Source organism: Cryptomeria japonica, chromosome 6 (assembly GCF_030272615.1).
Source record: "Cryptomeria japonica chromosome 6, Sugi_1.0, whole genome shotgun sequence".
Classification (NCBI taxonomy): domain Eukaryota; kingdom Viridiplantae; phylum Streptophyta; class Pinopsida; order Cupressales; family Cupressaceae; genus Cryptomeria; species Cryptomeria japonica.
Genome location: NC_081410.1, coordinates 528,046,601 through 528,071,604, shown reverse-complemented (window position 1 = coordinate 528,071,604; position 25,004 = coordinate 528,046,601). Strand labels below are relative to the sequence as shown.

The 25,004-nt window shown below is 37.2% G+C and overlaps 1 protein-coding gene and 1 pseudogene across 1 annotated transcript; both read left to right on the top strand.

Moving 5' to 3' along the window:
• The first annotated feature begins 743 nt into the window (after positions 1 to 743).
• LOC131067982 (auxin-induced protein PCNT115) lies at positions 744 to 3,088 on the top strand. Its single transcript, XM_058003164.2, has 5 exons — positions 744 to 1,146; positions 1,468 to 1,665; positions 1,948 to 2,120; positions 2,323 to 2,425; positions 2,598 to 3,088. Exons 1-5 carry the CDS (start codon positions 934 to 936, stop codon positions 2,934 to 2,936), a joined length of 1,026 nt encoding a protein of 341 aa, XP_057859147.2. The 5' UTR covers positions 744 to 933; the 3' UTR covers positions 2,937 to 3,088.
• Positions 3,089 to 13,249: 10,161 nt separating this feature from the next.
• On the top strand, positions 13,250 to 15,218 carry LOC131067983 (auxin-induced protein PCNT115-like; annotated as a pseudogene).
• The last annotated feature ends 9,786 nt before the right edge of the window (positions 15,219 to 25,004 follow it).

Sequence of the window (25,004 nt, the reverse complement as noted above, 5' to 3'; positions counted from 1 at the left end):
ACAGTGAAACAGGAAGCCCTTCAACTTGATCAAGAAAAACCAACTATTTAGTAGAAAGGCCTTTAGGCATGCATGCGTGCTAATAAAGCACGGGGTTGGAGAAATTTAGGGTTTCTTTTTCTAGTCTTTGCCGACAGGTAGAAGCAGACACGCACGTCTTTATCATTTCTTTATCCTTTGCAAATATATATATTTTTGGATTATACAGTAAACAGCACGTTCTTAGACTGTTATGACCAGATCTGGTCAATTATTTATCAAATAAGTTTTGAAAACTTTTTCCTTTTGTAAATTTAACTACATTGAAGATTAAAATACAGAAAACATTTCCAGATGTTCCGTTCTCAGACTGTTATGGCCAGATCTGGTCAATTACTTATTGAATAAGCTTTGAAAGGTTCTTACTTTCGTAAATTTAACTGCAGTGAAGATTAAAATACAGAAAACCTTTTCAGATGTTAATCATATTTTATTCCTCTGGCTTATTTCTATCTTAATCATTATTGCCGTTTGTTGTTAGTAATGGGAGAACATGACGTCTCCTTAAATCACGATTGAGAACATGCTTTCGATATCAGAATATATTTTTTGTGACAACTAATGCTTATCCTTGGAAGCTTCGAAAACATGCGACCTCTATTGGCTGCCTCAAACAAAATAATGCCACTCCTTATCTTCAAAACAAGACTCTTATCTGTTTCGCCAAATAATTCAAATTTGGCAGGCTGAAACAAAATAATGCCAGTCCAAGTCAATTAATGCGAGACTAATTCAATTCCGATAATCGGAAATAAAATAATGCGAGACCAAGTTAATTTCGATAAGCTGAAACGAGATCATGCTACACTATATAATGGCCAAAAGTTGTATGTGCTAAACATTGTAACATAACATTTCAATTTCATTGATTTCTGCAGAGAAGAAAATACTGCAATGGCGAATGTGGGTACCAAAAAGTTGGGGCAGCAGGGACTGTGTGTGTCTGAAGAGGGTCTGGGATGTATGGGTATGTCCTTTTTGTACGGCCCTCCCAAACCTGAGCAAGAGATGATTGACCTCATTCACTATGCTGTCAACAGAGGTGTCACTTTTCTTGATACTTCAGACATTTATGGACCAGAAACCAATGAAATTCTTCTAGGAAAGGTCAGTTTTCTTACCAAATCTTAATCTCACATTTCCATGGCTTTGAAAAATCTGCCTACAAGCTTTATAGATAGTTGATTTGGGGCAAACCATATAACCCATCATTGAAAATTGATCTAATGTGACTTAAAAGATGCATTTATTGAAACCATTATAGAAAAAGAATATTGCCCATGGTGTCATGCACAAGAATATCTTGTTTTCAGCTATAACTTCTTAAGATATTCTGTTTTCAATTCTTAATCTATTACTTCTATGAAGTTAATGTATTTTCTCATTGTTCTAACTTACATGCATAATGCCTTTATTGTTCGTAAATAGGCTCTGAAAGGCATCAGAGAGAAGGTCCAGATTGCTACTAAGTTTGGAATGACTTGGGCTAATGGAGAAGTCGGCGTGAGGGGAGATCCTGCATACGTCAGGGCTGCCTGTGAAGCAAGCCTCAAGAGGCTTGATGTAGACTACATCGATCTTTATTATCAGCACAGGGTGGATACTACTGTACCCATAGAAGCTACTGTAAGTCTTCAGATTTCAAACATGTAATCTTGCACCAAAATATTTTTTATCAGCTACTGTAAGTCTTAAGATTTGAAACCTGTAATATTGCGTCAAGATATGCTTCATCAAGCTACTATAATTCTTAAGATTTCAAAATGTTCTTTTATCAAGCTACTGTAGTGTCTGAATCATCAAGGTTGTATGGCTTTAGAGGACAAACGTGTATCCCTCTAGCTTTTACTGAGGTCTAGCAAACAAAAGAAGTCTGATAACAAGCAATTGACTTGGCCTTTTATACAGATGGGTGAACTGAAGAAGCTGGTAGAAGAGGGAAAGATAAAATATGTGGGTCTGTCAGAAGCCTCTGCTTCAACAATCCGTAGAGCCCATGCAGTGCATCCAATCACTGCTGTGCAGATTGAATGGTCTCTCTGGACTAGGGATTCTGAGGCCCAAATTATTCCTACCTGCAGGTATACAGTGTGACATTACAATAACACAACAGTCAGTAATATCATTTTTATTAATTCATTTATGTAATGCACTGAGAAAAATAATTTGTGAATTTAGGTTTATACCAAAAGTTTAATTAGAGGTTTTGATAAGGAACTTGTAAGAATTAAATTAAATCGTGTGAAATGCTGATTAGTTTAATTTCCTTATTTCTATTCGCAGGGAGTTGGGGATTGGAATTGTTACATACAGCCCTTTGGGCAGGGGATTCTTTGCCTCAGGAGCAAAACTTCTTGAAAGTGTAACTGATTATGACTACCGTAAGGTATAGGATTGAATTTTTCTTTTGGTATGTAGCACCAAGTTCAAACAAAATAAAATCTAAACACAAATCGATATCACAAGATCATAGTGGAGAATTGAAGGTGACAATTACTTTGATTTGATTTTATTATTCTAGATTAATCCAGATCATATATAATTGATTTGTTAAACAGGGGAGTCCAAGGCTTCAAAGTGAGAATCTTGAGCACAATCAAGCTTTATTCCAAAAGCTAAGTGAGATCAGTTCACGAAAAGGGTGTAGCCCAAGCCAGCTTGCTCTTGCATGGGTTCAGCACCAGGGTAATGATGTTGTGCCCATACCCGGAACCACCAAGATTAAGAACCTGGACGATAACATATTCTCGGTCTCTGTACATCTGAGTGCAGAAGACATGAAGGAAATTGAGGCCATTTTTCCTGTAGATGCTGCAGCTGGAGGTCGAAGCAGGGAAGAGGAATTGCAAATGAGCTGGATGAATTCAGAAACGCCCCCTTACAATACTCTCCATTGAATGAAAGAATCTAAATGTTTGTATGTGAGCTGCGTGAAATAAAGGCTTTGCAGGGCAGACCATTTGCAATTGAGCCTAAGAAGAATTAGCAAGGGAAAAAAAAGTCGTAAATAAATTGTTTATTTAGTTTGCTCTACTTTCACAATCTATTAATAAAGAGCTTTGTTTTTTTAGTCTTGTACTATTATTAAAGATGTTGTATTTTCACAATCTATTGCTTTTGGTAAATAACTGTATAAAGATTTTTATAAACCTTATAGAAATATGTCATTAATACTATTCATTAATAGAAAGGCATGAAATTGAAATATATGTTTAAGACAAATTAACTAATTTTCTATGAATATTGGGATTTTAATCGTACACAAATTCGAAAGTCATTTCTAATCATTTTAATTCAAACAGAAATAATTATATAATGGCAATAAGTTGTATGCGGAATATATTTGCCATATCACTTTCAATTTCATTGATATGTTATTATATAGAGAAGAAAATGGTGTCATGCAGAATGTGGGACCTGGGTAGAGAAAATTTTGGACATCGGGGTCTCGGATGTATGTGTGTCTTTCTTGATACAGTGGCATCACACCTGAGCAAGAAATGAGACACCTCATTCTATATTGTGGACAAAGGTGTCACTTTTCTTGATACTTTGAAATCAATGAAATGCTTGTAGGAAAATTTAGTTATATCATTAAATCTAATATGACAGCTCCATGATAATTGAAAACAAGATGGCTTTAAAAAAACTGCATGCAAGCTTTACAAACCGTTGATTTGGGACAAACCATTATTAAAAAGTGATCGAATGTAAGTTTAAAGATCCATATATTGAAACCATGATGCAATACGAAAACTCTCACTAGCCTTCAAACACTCAACACAAGACACAAAATCCATATGCAGAGACTCTGCTACCGGATTCAATTTCTCACAATCAAGATGAAGATTGCACCCAAAAGATCAATTTCCCAAAACCAATATATCTGCAAAACAATTACAATGCATGGTCTTCAAATGGTCTCCATTTAGTTTCACAGACTATGCTCTATTCTTTCCCATTTGCTCCCATTTGCCACGCAACCTGCTTTTAACTCCTTCCACTCCCCCACAGCTTTTTATCTCCAAATTCTATTCCATGCACACATCCTCCCAATACTGAACATCCTTCTCTTTCATTTCACCTGAACATTCTCCACTCACCCAACTTATTCGATTTCCTTTCCAATCACCACACAACCTTCCTCTTATCTTGGTTGCCTCCCTCTTTCCTTTTCTGGCATATGGGGTCTCGTTGACTATTTTTATGTCAATTTTAGCCATTTGAAAAAAAATTAACTGGCTAAACCCTGCTACAAACCTTCTAAAAGAGCCCTAAGGCATTTTTGCCTTCTATCCTTCTCGAGCTCTAAATTTCTTTTTTTGTGTTGACCGGCCCAAGTGGTCAAATCACTTGACTGGGCCAATCAAATCACTTGACATCTACCAGCCAAAGGGGCCTTAGTCAATGGCGAGACCAGTTTCCCCTTTTCCCTTTTACCGACAAGCAAAGCTTCATGGATTTCGCCATTTCACAGAGCAGGTTTCTTATTATTTTGTTTCCCCCATGAAATGGCGAAAAGGCTAAGTGTTTCACTATTTCAAAAGAGCATCAGGAATATTCCACCCTTCCCCACGAAACAACGAAGTGAAAGACAAAAGCCCATGGCAGGGCCCCCTCCACGAAGCTGTGAAATGGATGCGATGACATAAAAGGTTATCGCCATTTCGCAGCGGTTAAGGCCAATGCAACATTCGAGCCCACGAAATAGCGACGGGCCCACAGAGCTAAAGGGAAAGCCTTTTTCGCAAGGTCGCAACGGTCAAGTTTTGACCGCTGCTTGACCTTGTGATTTAGCGATTGACATCACTATTTCACAGCAATGGTTTTATAAAGGAGATTTCAAGCTGTGAAATGGCAATTACCTTCGCCATTTCGTAAAAACACAAAGTGCTAAAGTTCCATGCACTGCAAAGTAGTGATATAAAAAGTGGAACCGATGTGCCACATGGCACATTTGCGATCATGGATTTTCACTTTAAGGGGGCCAATCAACGGCCATGCTTTAAGCCCTTTTTTAGCTCTTTGGAGGGCTATGTACTGTGCTCTCATGTGTCCATCTTCACGCAACCTGTATGATCAAACGGTCAAAATTCAATCTTACAAGAGTCGTTGGGATTTAAATGCTCTGTTAAGAGTGATTGCCAACTGGGTAGTCGAAATCATCTTTTTGGGCCAGGTGGCACCCCAAATCCAATCAAATCTCAACTCAACCACTGGAATTTCTGCCATAACTCTAGACTTGATGTGTAGAGCGATTTCAGACGCCATCCAGGGGTATTCCATGTGGAATGGAGACTTTTGTGCCCTACAAGTGCGTTGATCGCATAGATTTCTCCTTTCTGTAGGGATTTTGTTTCTTCCCAGTAGCGGAGGATATTTTCAAACTGTAATGCACGCTCTCAGATGAATTTAGTTGATTTGATCCTCCTTCTGATAATTTGTAATCTAACCCTAGTAGGGTTAGGGTTTCTTAACTATAATTCATCTCAGTTATGCCTGAACTATAAAGGCAATTTTGTAACCTATTTTTAGGATCTTCTTTTCTTTTCTATTTCAGAATACATATTTTTTGTGATTTGTAAAATTTTGCTTTGCCTTGCATGAATGAAATAAGCCTTCTTGCCTTCATTCAGTTCTCACAACTTGTGTAACTCGTTACCTTCTTGTTTGAATGCATACATATCTGTTTTCCTTAGCATAGGTGATTGTGTTGATACCTTTGTAGATGTCATCTATGAACTGAATCAATTCCTTTTGTCATCTTGTAAGAATTCCAACCTTCACTCTTTCTTAGGGCACTAATTTGGATAGAGTTTTGTGCATACCTTGGGTAATTTTATTAGTGTTATGTGCAGATGTAAGCAGGGAGATCAAATTTCAATCTAGGTGCAAACCTTTGTTCCCTTTCAAGCATTCCTTCTAACCCTTTTCCCCCTCAAATCAATAGATTAGGATTTATCAATGTTGGGTTAGACCAACACTTGCAGCAGATTGGAAAGGAAGCCGACCTTCTTCGGAGATTCAGCCTCAACAATGCAAGGTCCCACACTTGGAGACTATTTCAACGTGTCACAGGGTTGATGAGCTTGAGATTTCATCAAGGGTGCACACTTTTGTGACAAAAGTTTTTGGCATGCCTGATGGGACACACATTTCAACTTCTTGCTAAGAATTTAGTGTTGCTCTTAGCAATCTAGCCTTTGAAGGCAATATGTTCAGCACTTAGTGAATCTGAGGAACAAATTCAGACTCTTGGTGATGACCAGTTGCAACTTTTATGCCAAGAAGACAAATCATATCATCTTCAAGAGGTAATTTCCAATTTATTTAGCTTCCTTATTCAAATTATAGGAGAAGAGAGGGTAGGCATTCCTTGTCACCTGTTAGGGGAACTCAAGCAAAATCATCCACACCCCTAAGATCCCACTCTACCCCTCCTACTACAAGGTTATTATAGCCTAAAGACCCTACCATCCATATCATAGGCCACTATTTTCTATGGCAATCCCTAGAGCACATACTTTTTTCACCTTTAATGGTGGCAGGACTTTGGTTTTAGCCCAAAAGAATGATATCTCAGTAGCAGCCCTAAAGGCTATATCATTCTTTACTGGGGAAACCTCTGTCACCCCAGATGAACACATTCAAGATGTAGCAAGTATATGCACAGTGCTCAATGTCATAGAGGATAATGTTGCAATGAGGCTTCTTGCCTCTTCATTCAAAGGAAAGGCCCTACAATGGTATAGGGATTTGCCCTCTAGCTCCATTCATAATTCGAATGAATTAGGAGAGACGTTGTGCAAGCATTTTGAAGATAAAAGTGACCATGTTTCACTAGTTGAGCAGCTAACTACCATCAAGTGTGCACACTTTTGTGACAACAGGTCTCTCCATCCCTTCAATTCCTCCCCTCTTCTTCCACACTGTATCCTCCTCCTTCATCTGGGACACTGCCTCACTATCCCCTATTTTGTGTCGATGCCTCCACTATAGAGGCCCTCTCTGCTTATTATAAATTACAGCCCCATCATATTTTAGTTTTATCTACTACTATTCAAATTCTCATTCAATGTTGTTAGGTTAACCGCATCTATTCATTTGCCACGTAGTTCCATCTTATTGGTTGGTATTCCCCTCTATGCAAACCCACATGTCTCTATTCCCATCAATGCCATCTTTTTAATCATTTTGCCTTTATTCATTTCTCTTTTCTCTTGGTGTTACTCTACCGTTACAAACTGCTAGCCACACTTTTTAATTCCCAAAACATCCAACCATTTTCCACAACACTATTAGATGCATTTTTTTTTTCACCTTCTTTACTTGTGTTATTAAGGTAGGGGTCCCATGGGGGCTTAAGCTCTATTTTTAAGGAAGAGGTGGTTCGTGAATAAAACAATTCGTGCTGGGGGATTATTTGCAATCCTTTCAAAAAAATAGAAGCCCTGCTTTTTAGGCCTACAAATTTGAGCAGGTGAAAAAGGGGTGGGGAGCTTAGGGATGTTATTTGCCACTTGTCAAACATCTAAGTTTAGTTTCTATTAAAAAATAGTGTTGGAGGTAAATGAAATATTTTTAGTTGTTTTTATTATGCACATAATATAGAAAACAAAGATATTATATTAATGAGACTACCAGCTTCCTTAAATTTCGGAGCTTAAATTTTTAAGTTGAATCGCACTACAAAATTCATGAGACCAATAGCTTTAAAATGTTCTTAAAAAATCTCATCATCTGAAGCTCTATTTTGTTTAGGAAGCCCCCTCCATAGAAACCCAGCCTAACAGTCATAGTCCCTATGTATGCTAACACGCACAATTTCCTAGATGCTCCTGCATCAAAGCATTAATCAAAAAATGTTGTTCTTGGTCTCTTCCATAACTATATATTGTTTTCAACTCTTTAAGATACATTGTTTCCGATACTTAAAATCTATTAGTTATATGCACTCAATTGATTTTCTCAAAACTAACTTGCAGGTGAGGTTAGCTATGGTCTTGTTTTCTTTTGCTTGAGACATTGGTCAAAACTGTTGGAGAAAAAAAAATTCCCTTCTCTCTTCCATACGACCTTTGCAAGAATTGAACCAAAATTGTATGACATTTCCTTCTTCAAAACGGTGTAATGTCTGAACCATCAAGGTTGTATTGCTTTGGAGGACTAAGGCCTAGTGATATGACTGGATTAGGAAACCCAAAAACTGCTATCAAGTGGGTGAATTCAAGAGGATTGCAGAAAAGGGAAATATAAAATATGTAAGTCTATCCGATCAGTGCATCCCATCTCTGCTGTGCACCACCACATATGCTGCAGCATGGAATGTCAAAACGAAAGACACTGCTGCTACCCACAGACTCATGCAAATCAAGTTCTCCATCTTTGTAGATATATGCGACACAATGGCTACAATCATACCAACCAGCAAAAATTAGAACCGAGTGGTCAAAAAAGGAAAAACTCAGAAGCTAGTTTAAGTTGTCAAATTTGGTACAAAGAATCGAAGATTAGGAGAACATGTGTAGTTTCACCTGAATATTACCAGGTTCAAGGCAGACCCATTTTCCAGGACAGCCAGATGAAATAGTCAAATTTGTTAAACATGTATGGTATTAAGTGATCATAGAGGAAATTGAGAAGGTTTGCATGGAGGGTATCATGTGAAGAGAAGGTGATAGGTATTCCGTAAGAATAAAGACACAGCAATCTGCAATACATCTTCAGTGGCATTTTATATTGACAGAGATCGAAGGCAGTAAGCTGGACTGAACTTATTTCAGTGGTTTGAGGCCCCTCCTCTCTGTTGATTTTGTAAATCCCATGCAGAAAAGTGTGAGTTTGGTATGCATGGTGTCTTTCAAAAGGTTATGATAGTGGCAAGAAGCCTAATGGAAGATAAGTGTAGTCATAGTCATAGAGAATATGAGAATTAGTGCATGTAGCATCCAATCATAACATAGTCATGAAGAGATCACCACAGCACTTGAAACCCTTATTAAGAGATTAGCATCCTGAAGGAGAAGATGCAATGACAGTGGCAAAGTGAAAGTGAAAGGACAAAAATGGAGGCCAGAGACCTCCTTGGCATAAAGGGACAGTCCTAAACGAAGAAGAGGCATGGAACAAACACGACTGTGCTAGAAGACATGAGGAATCAACAAACATGTAAAATGGAGAAGCTAAGAGACCACCTATGGTTGAAGATTGTGATCTATGAAGATATGGCCATGTGTTTGAAGAGAACAATAAAGTGAACAGCCCAAAAGGGACAGCAAAAAGGCATGAACACAAGCAGGCAAATACCCTATGCTAGCCAAAATTCGTTAAACAGTGAGTAGAGTTTCATAGAGAAAGGTGGGTAGGGTCTTCTAATATATGTGTAGTAACCATGGACAAATTGCATGCATAGGAGCAAGTGCCGTGATAGTTATGAATAAAAGACAATCACTTCTGATGAGAGTCTACAGAAGATAATACAGAGTCATATTGTTAAAGCAAACGGCCTCATTGTTTAAAAAATTGTAGATATGCTTCAAACACTCAACTAAGGTATGAATGATTAAAGTTATAGTCAAAAGATCATACATCTGCAGTCAATTATGTTAATCCATAAGTTTCATTAAGATGCATATCCAAAAGTTCAGGAACATCATTACTTAGTGAAAGATCTTAGCAAAGAAACCCAAATATAAAATGTAGATGCTACACAATCTTGGTTATGTAATATTTATTACTTCTTCTACTTTCCATTTGTGTCACATTTGATCAAATGAAAATGTTCCCTCGTGTTAATAGTAGAAAGTGGTGTTTCCTCCACTGCCTCCATAGCTCTATTACTTGAACATGAAAATCAGATAGTGAATCAACTGATGATGGTCGATGAAACGATCAACAATGATAACTCAATTAATTGCCTATATACCTGATAATTATGAAAAAGTACACCATAGATAAAATAGAATGTACTTGGATTGATCCATATTTGAAAAGGAAAACATTCCACAAAATCATAATCATGAAAAAGTACACCATAGATAAAATTGAATGTCATTCGATTGGTCCATATTTGAAAAGGAAAGCATTCCACAAAATCATTTCTCATTATCTAATAGTGTTCATATCTCCCTGTGATTAAGAGAGATTTTTCATTTAGAAGTTTCCCCTGATTTTTTCTTTCCTACTTGAATAAATAATGTGAATGGCAATATAGATGAAGAAGGTAACATAGTTGCACTTGAAACACTGACATCATCTAGGCATGGGGCATTTATCTTCTAATTTGACACGTGAGTAAGATTCCTAACAAAGAAACATGGAGGCCATATTTGGAACCTCCAAGAGTTACCAAAGCCTTAATCAATTCACAAGTTATTTGAGTATTGCAGGAATTCAATCCTGCATGGTCAATGAAAAAGAATCGAGAAGAGAACGAGATCATTGATTACTTCGAGATCATTTCTATTTGCAAATATGTGCAAGTTTTTATTGCCCAAGAAATTATTTCTATTTGAACAATTGCTTTAAAATAATCCTTGAATATGGTGTGTTTCCAAGATTCCAACTTAATGCATTCTTTGTGATCATTGATCACAAAAGAGGATTTATTTGTTACTGTGCTCACTATCTCCAATCAATAAGATATTGAGTTTTCTAAAGTTCATTACGATATTATGGGAAAAGATTTTTGTTTTAGTTTATTTGGAAGCTTTTCATTCTAATTATTTAGGGAGTTCAATCAATGAGACATTTAAAATTAATGAAAGAGGATATTTACATTTGATGTCCATCATCTTATTTATTGAATATGTGGTATATTAAGCATTCTTAAGCTACAACATTTGCTTAAACTAGTCTGCCTAGAGCATTTTGGTTTCATTAAGTTATAGTACATCCTCAAAAACATTAATTTTTTTGTTGTGGAGATCCAATCCACCTCATTCCCAACAACTTTTAGTGTTTCTCAAAATTGAATTTGCCAAGGCTTATGACTATATTGAATGACCTTTCATTCTTGGCATGCTTCATGTGTTAGGATTTGGGCCATATTTTGTGCATTCAAGTCAGATACCTTTTGTAGAATTTTTTTGTGTATCACATTAATGACCAATAATCCAATCCTTTTGGTCTCTTTAGGTCTATTCACCAAGTTTGCCCTTACTCAAAGATATTACCTTGCTTGATTCATCTGCTCAATTAATTAATTTCTATTTTGTAGATGGATCCTTCTCACCATAATTAAATATGAGGATAATTAGTGTTGCAAGGCTTTAGGTTCAAGTATCCAATTGCAAAAGACTTAGTGCTACATATAATATTTCCTTCCAAAACTTGGCTAGTTGGATTCTTTTGGCTGGAAATGGATTGCCAATGAGAAAGTCTTTATATTTTTTAACACTCCCTTTGTCTTTATAGGTACCCCTTTCTACATTATGAAAAGTTGTTATATCCATATTCAATAAAATTTTGTCATATTATATTACTAAGGCTATTTCTATGACTAATCAATTCTAGTTTTGCAAAAAAATTGGTTTCTACTCATATTTACTAATCTTTGTGTTGAGATTTTTCTAGGGCTTCCTATTTGAAAATTGAAATATTCTTAGAGATTTTTTTGGGCATTTTTTGAGAACCACAAAGGATTTCACTTTGTAACTTCGAATTAATTTCATCTCCCCCTTTATTTTGGGACCCTTGGCTTACTCTCAATCTATAGTCAAATCTTAACACTTTGTGCTAAGTGGAATATTAGGACCTTGGAAGATGAGTATGCTAAGAATGCCCTCATTTGGTATTGTATTTCCTCTAGTGTTCCCTTTGAGTAAACAAATTAGATAAGCCTTGATCTCCATGCTCTTCTCACTATGAAGGAACCTATTCAAATACATCACACATTTGTTATCAAAAGCATCTAGAAGGTTTTGGAATCTATCAAGCCTTGGATTTTGTGGTTCAAAAATTGATGGAAAAATCCTCACACATCTACACATGGATATCATGTGATGGCTCACACCCTCACACATGCTATGATTTCAAATGATAACAAGTTTCTACAGGCTTCCTGTCACAATAGTGTCAGGAACTTGAACAATAAATAACTGAATTCTGTAACGAAACATATAGACAATAGGAACTCAAAGAAACATAGTAAATAACAAATTATTTAAACAATCAGTTAAACTCGTAGTCAATAACAAGGAACCAATTACAAATCTGAAGATAAGAATTTGATCTTTCTCTTATTTATGCAACACAAGTTATAATACTTAATCGACCTTTTGGGAATTCAAACTTCCCCATGATAGAATTGACTGTTCTTCAACAATTCGGTTTGTTCCTCCATTTCTTCTTAACTAAAGGTTCTCTACATAGTTCATTCCCTTATTTATCTGTCACAAATCCCAAACACTAAACTCTAAATTCTACCTTTTGCGACCATGAAGCCTTTCATTTACAAATAACAAACTTCCATGCTACAACTATTCAACGCCCAAGCCTTTGCAACAATAATCTCTTCCTTTAGCCAATCCTCACCAGTATGCCTCTTCAAATACCTTTGTCTTTCTTCTATTCAACCTATCTAGCCTGTTCCCATTACTCTCATCAGCCATTTATCTATTCCTTTACCTCCAAACTATTCCACTTCATCTACTCTAACTGTTATGCTTCCGACCGTCCTCAAACGTTCACTTCCTCATGCCGAAGGCAACTATATCGACTTGTCCAACTTTCTGCCCATGTGGTAAGAGGAATCAAATTTGCCCTATATAGACTTTGAAGACGTGACTTCTATCACCTACCTTTTTTTAAATGTATGTGTGCACGACATAGACTTTGAAGATGTGACTTCTATCACCTACTCTTTTTTTCAAATGTACTCAAAATGAAACACAAAATTAAAATTAAAATAACATGAATATATTGAACCATTACAAATTTAATGATTATTATTTTTTATGCACAAAAATTTGGAAGTGGTTTCTCGTAAATGCAGTTTAAATAAAAAATATGGTGGACAGAATCTTTGTAAGATTATATTTTTTTATTTCCAAATAATAAAGATAAAGTTCCAACGGATATCTAATCGAGCCAGTCCAACTCAATTTCGATAGGCTGACACAAAATCATGCTTCAGTATTCAACGGCCATATATACATTTGTAACATACCATTTCAACTTCATTGATATCTGCAGAGAAGAAAATACTGCAATGGAGAATGTGGGTACCAAAAAGTTGGGGCAGCAGGGACTTTATGTGTCTGAACAGGGTCTGGGATGTATGGGTATGTCTTTTGCATATGGCCCTCCAAAATCTGAGCAAGAGATGATCGATCTCATTCACTATGCTGTCAACAGAGGTGAGGTGTCTCTTTTCTTGATACTTCAAACATTTATGGACCAGAATCCAATGAAATTCTTCTTGGAAAGGTAAGCTATGTTACCAAATCTAAATCGGACACTTCCATGGCTTTGAAAAACTGCCTACAAGATTTAATAACAGTATATCTTGTTTTCGGTTCTTAAGATATCCTGTTTTCAATTCTTAATCTATTACTTCTATGAACTTAATGTATTTTCTCATTGTTTTAACTTGATGCATACTGCCTCGATTGTTCGTAAATAGGCTCTGAAAGGCATCAGACAGAAGGTCCAGATTGCCACTAAGTTTGGGTTGACTTGGGCTAATGGAGAATTCGGTGTGAAGGGAGATCCTGCATATGTAAGGGCTGCCTGTGAAGCAAGCCTCAAGAGGCTTGGTATAGACTACATCGATCTTTATTATCAGCACAGGGTGGATACTAGTGTACCCATAGAAGCTACTGTAAGTCTTCAGATTTCAAACCTGTAATCTTGCTCCAAAATTTTTTTTGTTAGCTACTTTAAGTCGTAAGATTTGAAACCTGTAATATTGCGGCAAGATATTCTTCATCAAGCTACTGTAATTCTTAAGATTTCAAACTTGTAATCTGTCTGCAAAATTTTCTTTTATCAAGCTACTGTAATGTCTGAATCATCAAGGTTGTATGGCTTTAGTGGACTAACGTTTATCGCTCTAGCTTTTATTGAGGTCTAGCAAAACAAAATAAGTCTGATCACAAGCAATTGACTTGGCCCTTTATACAGATGGGTGAACTGAAGAAGCTGGTAGAAGAGGGAAAGATAAAATATGTGGGTCTGTCAGGACTCAGAAGCCTCTGCTTCAACAATCCGTAGAGCCCATGCAGTGCATCCAATCTCTGCTGTGCAGCTTGAATGGTCTCTCTGGACTAGGGATGCTGAGGCCCAAATTATTCCCACCTGCAGGTACACAGTCTGACTGTACAATACCTCAACATTCAGTAATTCCTTTTTTACTTCATTTATGCAGAGAAATTAGAACAAATATATTTGTGAATTTGGGTTTATACCAAAAGTTAAATTGTAGTTTTTGATAAGGAACTTTTTAGAACTTTGTGCCATATCAACTTAAATAAGGAATGTATGCTGATTTGTATTTGTTTAATTTCATGTTTTTCCATTCACAGGGAGTTGGGGATTGGGATTGTTCCATATAGCCCTTTAGGCAGGGGTTTCTTAGCCTTGGGAGCAAAACTTCTTGAAACTGTGACTGATAATGACTTGCGTAAGGTAAAGGATAGGATTATTCCTTTGGTATGTAGGATCAAGTTCAAACAACATAAAATCTGAACACAAATCTATGTTACAAGATCAAAGTGGAGAATTGAAGGTGACAATTACTTTGAGTTCATTTTATGATTCTAGATTAATCCAGATCATATAATTGATTTGTTAAACAGGGGAGTCCAAGGCTTCAAAGTGAGAATCTTGAGCACAACCAAGCTCTATTCCAAAAGCTAAGTGAGATGAGTTTACGAAAAGGGTGCAGCCCAAGCCAGGTTGCTCTTGCAAGGGTTCAGCACCAGGGGAATGATGTTGTGCCCATACCCGGAACCACCAAGATTAAGAACCTGGACGATAATATATTGTCTCTTTTTGTAAATCTGAGTGCATATGAGATGAAGGAAATCGAGGCCATTTTTCCTGTAGATGCTGCAACTGGAGGTCGAAACAGGGCAGAGTATATGCAGTTGATCTGGAGGTCGAAACAGGGCAGAGTATATTCAGTTGATCTGGAGGAATTCAGAAACACCCCCTTACAATACTATCTATTGAATTAAAGCACATAAATGTTTGGCTAGATGAATAAATGCTTATGAAGAATTAGCAACATAGAAAATGGTTCTAAATGAATGGTTTTTTTCTAAGAATCTAGTTCTACTGTCAGTAATATATGCTTATTAAAGATACAGTAATTTCACACTGTATTAAAGTAATAGTAGAGAGCTCAGTAGAGACCTTTTGGTAAATAACTGTATAGAGACTTTTATAAACCTCATAGAAGTATATGTCATTAATACAAAGCTCTGTTACCAGAAACTGGTTTCTGAGCGGTGCCCGGCATTACGGAATGTTTTTTTTTACTTAACTTTACAGAGTTGGGAGTTTTGATTTTTTTTTTTTTCTTCTAAAATTAACATAGAGATTATGAAGTGAATTCTTTAAATAATATATATATATATATATATATATATATATATATATACTATAAGTTATTTTTTTTTTAAATATTTTAAATATAAAAAATATTTTAATTTAGTTATAAAATGATTGATATTAAAGAATATTTGTAAAGAGAATTGATTGAAAGATTTACAAGAATAAGAGATGATTGCCAATAGAAGTACTTAAAGATAATGTAGGAAAGTTTGATTGGAGTTGGAATGTAGAAAGTTGAAACAAGCAAAACACTTGTATCAAACTTTTGATGATATATTTTAATATTTTTTTTATGTAAATGCAAACACTATGATAAATGTATTTTTGTTTTTTAGCTGAAATTCATTTTAAATTATGTAGAAGTAATCTATAATATTCTTGATCCTTATTTTGGTTATGCTTTGTATGTTACAAATTTTAACTTATACACAACTTTTAAATTTTCCATTTCTCGTCACCTTGTTGTTTCCGTTTTGTTTCTTGTTTCTAGCAACATAGATATAAAGGCATAAAAAAATGAACATGCTGCAAACAGGGACATTGTACAAGCACGCAGGCTAGGATTTAACCTAGCCTACGTGTTTTTTTTGCTACTTTTTGCAATTTGGGGTGGGTTTTAGGGTTTGGCAGGGGTGCTACTTATGTGGGAAGGGTGTGTGAGCGCATGGAAGTGGTCTGCATGCTATTTCGAGAGTTCTGTGAACGGATTTGGTGAGTGGATCGGTGGTTGGTGTGATGGAAGTTCCTCTTCTGCAGGATGGAAGGACATAGGTTTCCTCTAATTTGGTGGTTGTTGATGTTGTCATGTATGATGGGTCTTTTTCAACTATGCATCTAAGGTCATCAGACTCGTTTTATGTGGGTGAAGGTCCCAAACTTAAGAAAGTGAAAGGTTGTTTGCCAAGGAGTCAAGATCCTTCGATTCTGGTCTTCGTATAGAATCAATTGGAGGATGTTTCTAATTGGAGTATACATGTTTTAATTTGTAAATTTCTTGGGATCCGTATTTCTTTGTCAGCATTTGAATCTTGGATTCATCGTTCTTGGCATGTTGAGGGTGATATGGAAACTATGTTGGCGGTGAATAGTTATGTCATGGTTGTTTCTTCCAACATGGCTAATAGGAATCGGGTTTTAGAGGGAGGGACATACTTTTTCAAATATTGTTAAATTTGAAAGATTATTCAATTATAGTTTCATTGAGTATGATAATAAATAAATGCAAATTCAATACACAATTTTGTAAGATCAAATGTTGTTGGTGTAAATAATTATTCATCATGAATATTATTACACTTTACTTAAGTTAACTTAGGATAATGAAGATAAAGTCACTGTTGGTGACACCCCAAATAAGGAACAGGACAACTCCGGTATGAAAGGTTTTATGGACACCATGGAATGGTTAATCGCCAGTTACAAGAAAGCTGTGGAGGACAACAAGAAGCTCAGCCACAGAATCCAAATTCTGGAAACTATCAACACTAGTGAAGGGAAGACTATGGTAGATTATATGGAGGATTTGACCAATACTGTTGCTAAAGCTGAAAATATAAGAGACTCCTTCAACCCCATATTTGAGCAAATCGAGAAAGACCTAATTGAGAGGAAAACAAATGCTAATGCTATGGATAAAACAATGTCGGAAACTATCAGTAAAGTCAGCAAAATTGAGGAATGTCTCAAAAGTATCGTAGAGAAAAGCTTAAACATTCTGAAGGTCTTTGCTAGCAATACCAAAACCCTCATCAACAAATTGGATGAGGAGAAGGACACCCTGGAAACTGACCCTGACACTGAAGGCATAGGAGATGTTCAAGAACCCAAAACAAGAACCAAAGGTAAAAAGAAGGAAGAGAAGCCAAATAAGGACTTGGATGAACTCAAAGTTGTTGCGACCAACTACGACCAACTGATGATTAAGGCGAAGGACCTCCTGAAGACTCTATAACTGTGCAGTGTTTTCCTGATTTCTGTTGTTTTGTTGTTTCTATCTTTTGATGTCCTTTCTGTTTACTGGCTTTATTGCCAGTCGTTTTGTAAGTCATTTTTATATGGTCTGGATTCTCTATGATGATCTTTTTTAATCTCCTTTGTTAAAGGTTTCGGGTCCTGAAAATCTGTTTTTCTTATTAATCAGAACTTAGGATAATGCATCTCATTGTAGTTTGGATCTGAGACACTTAGGGGAGTGTGCACATAGGGATATAGCTTGTAGGAGAAATTCCGCCTTTTGTGGTCTTATCTTGTTGTTACACTCCACATTTGGTGGGTCATCCACCTCTTGTGGGATATTATATTATTTCTCCTACCTACCCCTACTTTTTCTTACCTACCCTTGTTTCTCATTGAGCCACATGTCATGATTGTGTGCTCACATATCCATATGGCCTTGTCTATATAAGCAAGCCCATATTCATTATATTAGTGAATCCAGTTGATCATTTGTTTATTGATGAGAATATAGTTTGTTCTTCTCATACTTTTGTCTCTCTTTTGTGCTTTTCATTGTGCCCTTGATCTTGGCAAAATCTCACATGGTATCAGAGCCATTGGGGCTTCATTGATTGGTTTTGGGAGACATCTTGGAAAGCTTCAATTTTTGGATTTGAGGTACTGTGCATTTTGGAGGCATCCTAGAGCATTTTCGACCTCACCATTGCATCCGGAAGGCCATTTCCATAAAAAATGAGTATAAACTCGACCTATTTTGGCGAAAGTCGGATTTTGGGTGTGGAGAAAATTGTTACCCAATTTGGGTAGTATGATATGAATTTAAAAAAAACAATTTGATAGTCATACGACCTTCAAATTTAACACAGTGCTCTACTGACGTCAGCATGCATCGGCATCTTTTTGAAAATTTTAGACCCCTCTTCGTTGAACAGTTTGGTTTTTTGGGTCAACTTTGGAGGCTCATAACTTGCTCAATTTTGCTCCTTTTTGGGTGCAATTTTTTTTTATTTGGGCTAATTTTTCATTCTATCTGCAGTGGTACGGTTATTTTCTGATTTTGGTGCATAGGGTTTTCATAGTTTTTGGATTCTCTTAGCTGTACCTATCCAATCTTCGATTTTGCAACTTCAAAGGCTTCATTTGGGCTCATACGACCTCCTTTTCAGGTGCCATTTTTTTTTAAAGTGCATAAGTTTTTGTCTACTTTCATAATCTATGATCAATTTTTAAAGATTTTGAGCGGATATTGGTCTTTTTTGGCCTACTTGGTAATTGTAATTTGCTTGGATCTTAGTTTAGATCTCTTGCATTATCAGTTTGAGTCTCTTTTGGCCTCATTGAGGTAGTTGTAAAGTTGAAATTAGAAGTCCACTTTGCCATTTTTTGCAAGTGGCCCATTATACATGCACTAAGTATAAAGTGCCAAATCATCATTTTTTCGAGGGGGGATTCTTTGATTGAGTGACTTTGGGGGGGTGTCTTGTGTGATTGTGCCTCTCTTTCCTTGTGCTCTTTCATTTTGTTGCTATGAGTCCTCATAAATTTCCACCTTTAACTCTACATAATTATGCATCTTGGAAAATTAAAGCCTGGAGAAAATTAATGGAAAAAGGACTCACGCATTACATAGACGGAACACTAGCAACACCACCTAATCCTAAGGCTGATCCTAATGCTCAGTTAGAATGGCTCACTAAGAATTGCATGGCTCTTGGAACTTTGCGTAAGTATGTATCATATGACCTCATTTTTCATATTGAGAAGGTTTCTACAATCAAAGAGGCTTGGGTATGTTTCAGAAATTGTATGGTCAAGTTGATGAAATCAAAGGCTACAAGTTTGACAATGAGCTCACCAACTTGGATCCCAAGAGTTTTGATACAATCCAAGATTATGTCACCAAACAAAATGAGCTAAGAGCAAAGCTTAAGGATTGTGGAATTGACAAAAAGGATGCTCAGTTGATATTCAACTTGTTGGACAAGCTTGCACCTGAATATGCAGCATTTGTTTCTAGCTTCCAAACTCATTGTTTGACAGTAGGGAGTTCCTACACTATGCCTTCATTTGATGATTTCATAGAAATGTTGATGTTGGAACAATCTAAGTTGTTGAACATGGGGCTTCTCAAGTCTTCAAAGTCCAAGGCTCTAGTGGCTAATCAAGGGAGTCAACGCAAAGATTCCAAGAAGAAGAAGAAACAATCTAAGTCAAAGCCACAACAAGAAAAAGGACAATAATTCTCTACATCACAAGGCGATTTTTCATCCTCTTCCAAGAAGGGGACTCCACCTAAGAAGGATAAACCAACTTGTTCTTATTGCAAGAAGTATGGTCATGATGAGCATCGATGCCACACCAAGCAAGTTGATGACTTGACAAATCTTCTTAAGAAGAACAACATCAATTTTCCTTTCGCCTACAAAAAGAAGGATTCATCTCCTTCCTTTTCCTCACAGTCTAAGGGAAAAGGGCAAGCATTTGTGGCTACAATAGGTTCTTCACAGTAGTGGATACTTGACTCAGGTGCCTCTTATCACATGGGTTCTACAAAGGAGCAATTTTCTTCTTTGGAGCCATCAAAGGTACCTCACATTTACATAGGTGATGATACACAAGTTGAGGTTGAAGGGAAAGGTTCAGTTGACATGGATGATGGAATATTTGAGAATGTTCTCTATGTTCCTAACTTGTCTACCAATCTTCTCTCTATCAACCAAATCACTCACTATGGGAATGGAAAAAAGGTTGAATTTACACCTGATTCAGTTGTGGTAAAGGAAATTGATAATGATGCCTTGGTAGCAGTGGGACAAGTCAATGACAACTCAAGACCTTATTCATTCTCCCACTTTGTGCCAATTTCTCCTTCTAGTGCCTTGCTTACTCATTCAAATTCAAAAAGTAAGCTATGGCATTAGCGGTTTGGTCACCTCAACTACCGCTATCTCTAGCACCTTAGCACTAAAGACATGGTTACAAGTCTACCTCGAATTAGTTTTTCAGAGGCTGTATGTTCAGGATGTTCCATGGGCAAGCATCCCGAGGAGAATTTTGATAAGGGGAAATCTTGGAGAGATTTGGAAGTTCTTCAACTTGTTCACAACGATGTAGCAGGTCCATTTCCATCACCTTCAGTTGTAAGGCCCGCTATGTCCTCACCTTCATTGATGACTACTCCCTCTTCACTTGGGTTTACTTTCTTATTCATAAGAGTGAAGTGTTTGACAGATTTCAAGACTTCAAGGCTCATGTGGAGAAGCAATCCAGGAAAGTAGTCAAGATTCTTCGCATAGATAATGGAAGGGAATATGTGAACAAAAGACTTGAGGATTTTTGTACATTTGAGGGGATTGATCTTCACCATTATGTTGCTTACACTCCACAGCAGAATAGAGTTGCAGAACGCAAGAATAGAACTCTCAAATATACATGCACGTTCTCTTGATCCTGCCTTTTGGGCAAAGGCTATCAGTTGTGCCACACACATCCAAAATCAGGTTCCTCACAAAGCTTTGACATGTATTACTCCCTTTGAGGCTTCGGCTAGTAGGAAACTAATTGTGAGACATTTCAGAGTCTTTGGGTGTCCAACATGGGCTCGCATTCCTCTGTGGAAACGCAAGGCATTGGAATCTCAGAGTAGGCCTTGTATTTTTGTTGGATATCCAGAGGGTGTTAAGGCATATCGATTGATGGATCCTGAGACACATGAGGTGTTTATGGAGAGGAGTGTTCATTTTGAGGAAATCTCTCCTATCTTAGCCTCTCTACCTCCTCCACCTTCCTCCATTGTGGATAGTGATGATAGTGATTTAGATGGTGAGACTCCTTCAACTCTAACTTGCAGGGTTACACCTCCGCAGGGTCCACTTGCAGTTGAGGAGCCTCATTCTCCACCTCCACCTAGACCTCGTTGGGCTCGACAGATACTTGAGTCAGTCAGTTCTCTTGTTGGGGATCCTTCAGATACACGAAGGACTTGATCACAGCATCAGGACCTTCCACATGCATACATTGCTACTGCTTCCGATCCATAGATATTTTAGGAAGCACTAGGGGTTCTTGAGTGGGACCAAGCTATGGAGGAAGAGTATAGTTCCTTGATGAGGAACAACACATGGGAGTTAGTGCCTCTCCCTAAGGGGAGAAAGATGGTTCAATGTAAGTGGATCTATCAAACCAAGTTTGCAACGGATGGTAGTGTGGATAAGTATAAGGCTCGACTTGTTGCAAAAGGTTTCTCTTAGGCTCTAGGTGTTGACTATATTGAGACCTTTGCGCCCGTAGTCAAGATCAACTGCATTTTCTTGACACTTGCTATTGTCGCAGCTCATGGTTGGGTTGTACATCAGATGGATGTGAAGAGTACTTTTCTTCATGGGGATCTTGATGAAGAGATATATATGGAGCAGCCATAGGGTTTCATCTAGGATTCTTCCTTGGTTTACAAACTAAGGAAATCTCTCCATGGCCTTAAGCAGGCCCCTAGGGCTTGGTACGCCAGGATGGCTTCCTTTCTTCTCTCCGCAGGGTTCACCAAGTGTCATTCCAATCCGAATGTCTACATTTTGCGATAGGATGACTCACACTTGATACTTGTGCTCTATGTTGATGATTTGATCATTACAGGGAGCACCGCATCCATCATTAGCAGTGTCAAATCTGCTTTGCGTGACATATTTGCTATGACTAACTTGGGTCTTTTGAACTACTTTCTCGGGATAGAGATTTCATAGTCATCTTCTAGGATTACTCTTTTGCAACCCAAGTATGCTCTTGATCTACTTGCACGCTTTCATATGGCTAATTGTAAGCCTGCATTAACTCCCTTTCTTTTAGGAGTCAAGCTTGAGGCTAAGTGTTCTTCTCCACCAGTTGATTCCACATTGTATCTTCAGCTTGTGGGTAGTCTCATCTACTTGACTCACACACACCCTAATATTTCATTTATGGTTGGCATGGTTTCCCGCTTATTGGAAAGTTGTGAAACGCATCCTTCACTACATCCAGAGTACACATCATTATGGGATTCACTATTCAGTAGGCACAGGACTTCGCTTGGTTGGTTACACAGACTCCGATTGGACTGGCGATCTTGATAATCGTAAGTCTACTTCAGGTTACAACTTCCACCTTGGTTCGAGACCCTTTTGTTGGTAGAGCAAGAAGCAACATGCTATTTCTCTTTCTTCGACTAAGGTTGAGTATCGAGGAGCTATTAACGCAACGATTGAGACCATTTGGCTTCAGCAGATTCTCATAGAGTTTGGGTTCACCACTCCATGACCGATAATTCTACATTGTGACAATCAGAGTGCTATTGCAATCTTGAAGAACTCGGTCTAGCATCAACGGACCAAACACATCGAGATCCATATGCACTACATCTGAGAGTTGATTCAGGAGCAGGTCATTGATTTGCAGTATTGTCCTACAACGGAGCAGGTTCCTAACATCTTTACCAAACCTTTCATCGAGAGTAAGTTCCAGCAGTTGCGAGCTCCCTTAGGGGTGCAGGATGTCTCATTAGGGGGGTTTAGATGAGTTCTCCTTTCTCTCTTATGGGGGGACTTTTTCCTCTTTGAGGTTTTGTCCTTCTTCTTTGAGAGTATTTTGTACATTCATCTCTCTTTTGGGGGGGAGTTTTTTCCCACTGAGTTTTCTCCCTTTCTCCATTTGTGAGAGATTGCATTGCATAGGTTTTCTTTCATTTGTATATTGTACATGGGTACCTATCATGGCCTAGTAGTCAGGACCCATCTTGCATTGTTTACTTGAGTCTTCATTCCCCTAAGTTGCACTTAAGGGGGGGTGTTGGTGTAAATAATTATTCATCATGGATATTATTACACTTTACTTAAGTTAACTTAGGATAATGCATCTCATCGTAGTTTGGGTATGAGACACTTAGGGACGTGTGCACATAGGGATATAGCTTGTAGGAGAAATTCCACCTTTTGTGGTCTTATCTTGCTATTACACTCCACCTTCGGTGGGTCATTCACCTCTTGTGGAATATTATATTATTTCTCCTACCTACCCCTACTTTTTCTTACCTACCCTTGTTTCTCATTGAGCCACATATCATGACTGTGTGCTCACATATCTATATGGCCTTGCCTATATAAGCATGCCCATATTCATTGTATTAGTGAATCCAGTTGATCATTTGTATATTGATGAGAATACGGTTTGTTCTTGTCATACTTTTGTCTCTCTTTTGTGCTTTCCATTGTGCCCTTGATCTTGACAAAATCTCATAAATGTAAACTACTTTAGTTCAATCCACAGGAAAAAATGTACATAAATGTACACATAAATACAAACGAGAAAGTTGACCAATAATAATATCTATTATATTATAAAATCGAAGCTTATATCTCTCGACTATATATATATATATATGCTAGTGTGTATTATTATGTTATAATATTATTTAACTTATTTAGTTTAAATATAAAATAATTTTTTATTAAATTTAATAACTTAATAAAAATAATTATTAAAGGCATAAAAGTGAGCTTAAGATTAGAGAAAATGAGAACACTCTGTAACTAGAGTACGCAACTTGGCATTCTTGGTTGTTGTCCAGGCTGTATACAGGGGCTCCCAACACCATTGGGGAGCCCCCACAATTAATTCTCGATCAAGCGATAGGATGGATGTTAATATGGTTGATGGACCATTGAATGAGCCTCATTCTTCCTCGACTGCTCAGACTCTCTCTAGCTCAGTGGTGGATTCTTTTAGATCCTTCAAGAAAGCCCTTGAGGGTCCTTGGATTGACACTCCTATGAACGCATGTTTTCTTACTATGTCTAGCCAAGATGTTCCGACCAATTCTGAAGCGAAAGAAGGTAAGGTTCCACCTACCACTAAACTCATCACTTCACCAAATGTTTCTATGTTTGTGATGGTTTCTAAAGAAATTTGTAGGCTTAGAGATTCGACTATGTTTCTTGCAGCCTTAGATGTTAATAGGGTTATGTCTAGGCAATTCATGAATAAATGGCTTCAAGATGTCTGGGTTAAAAAACTAGGGTTTCATTTACATATTGCAGAATGATACAAAAAGGTTTGTTTCTAATTTTCTTCAAAGATGCATATAGTCAGAAAAAACCCTAGATAGACATTTTTGGGTGATAGGTAATGGTACCTTTTGAAACATTAAATGGGCCCCTAAGTGTTGTAATGAAGAAATTATGGCCTTATCGAACCCAAATGGGTTAATGTGAAGAATGTCCCTCAGTTCCTCTAGTCTTGTCTGCCAAAAATGTTGGAGCCTTTGGGTAAAATTTTAAGGATGAACTCCTCTTTAGCCCTTCTTCGTCATTTGGATGCAAGGATTCTACTTGCATTTAATCTTGGCACAGATTTACCCTCTAAAATTGTTATCAAGATCGAAGAGTCTCTCTATTCCTGCCCTATTGAATATTTAGGGGACGTTA

Excerpts from the sequence above, each read along its gene's own strand:
- LOC131067982 (XM_058003164.2), top strand. The coding sequence starts at position 934 with ATGGCGAATGTGGGTACCAAAAAGTTGGGGCAGCAGGGACTGTGTGTG. Across the intron at positions 1,666-1,947 it reads CTGTACCCATAGAAGCTACT|ATGGGTGAACTGAAGAAGCT; the intron begins GTAAGTCTTCAG and ends CCTTTTATACAG. Across the intron at positions 2,121-2,322 it reads CAAATTATTCCTACCTGCAG|GGAGTTGGGGATTGGAATTG; the intron begins GTATACAGTGTG and ends TTCTATTCGCAG.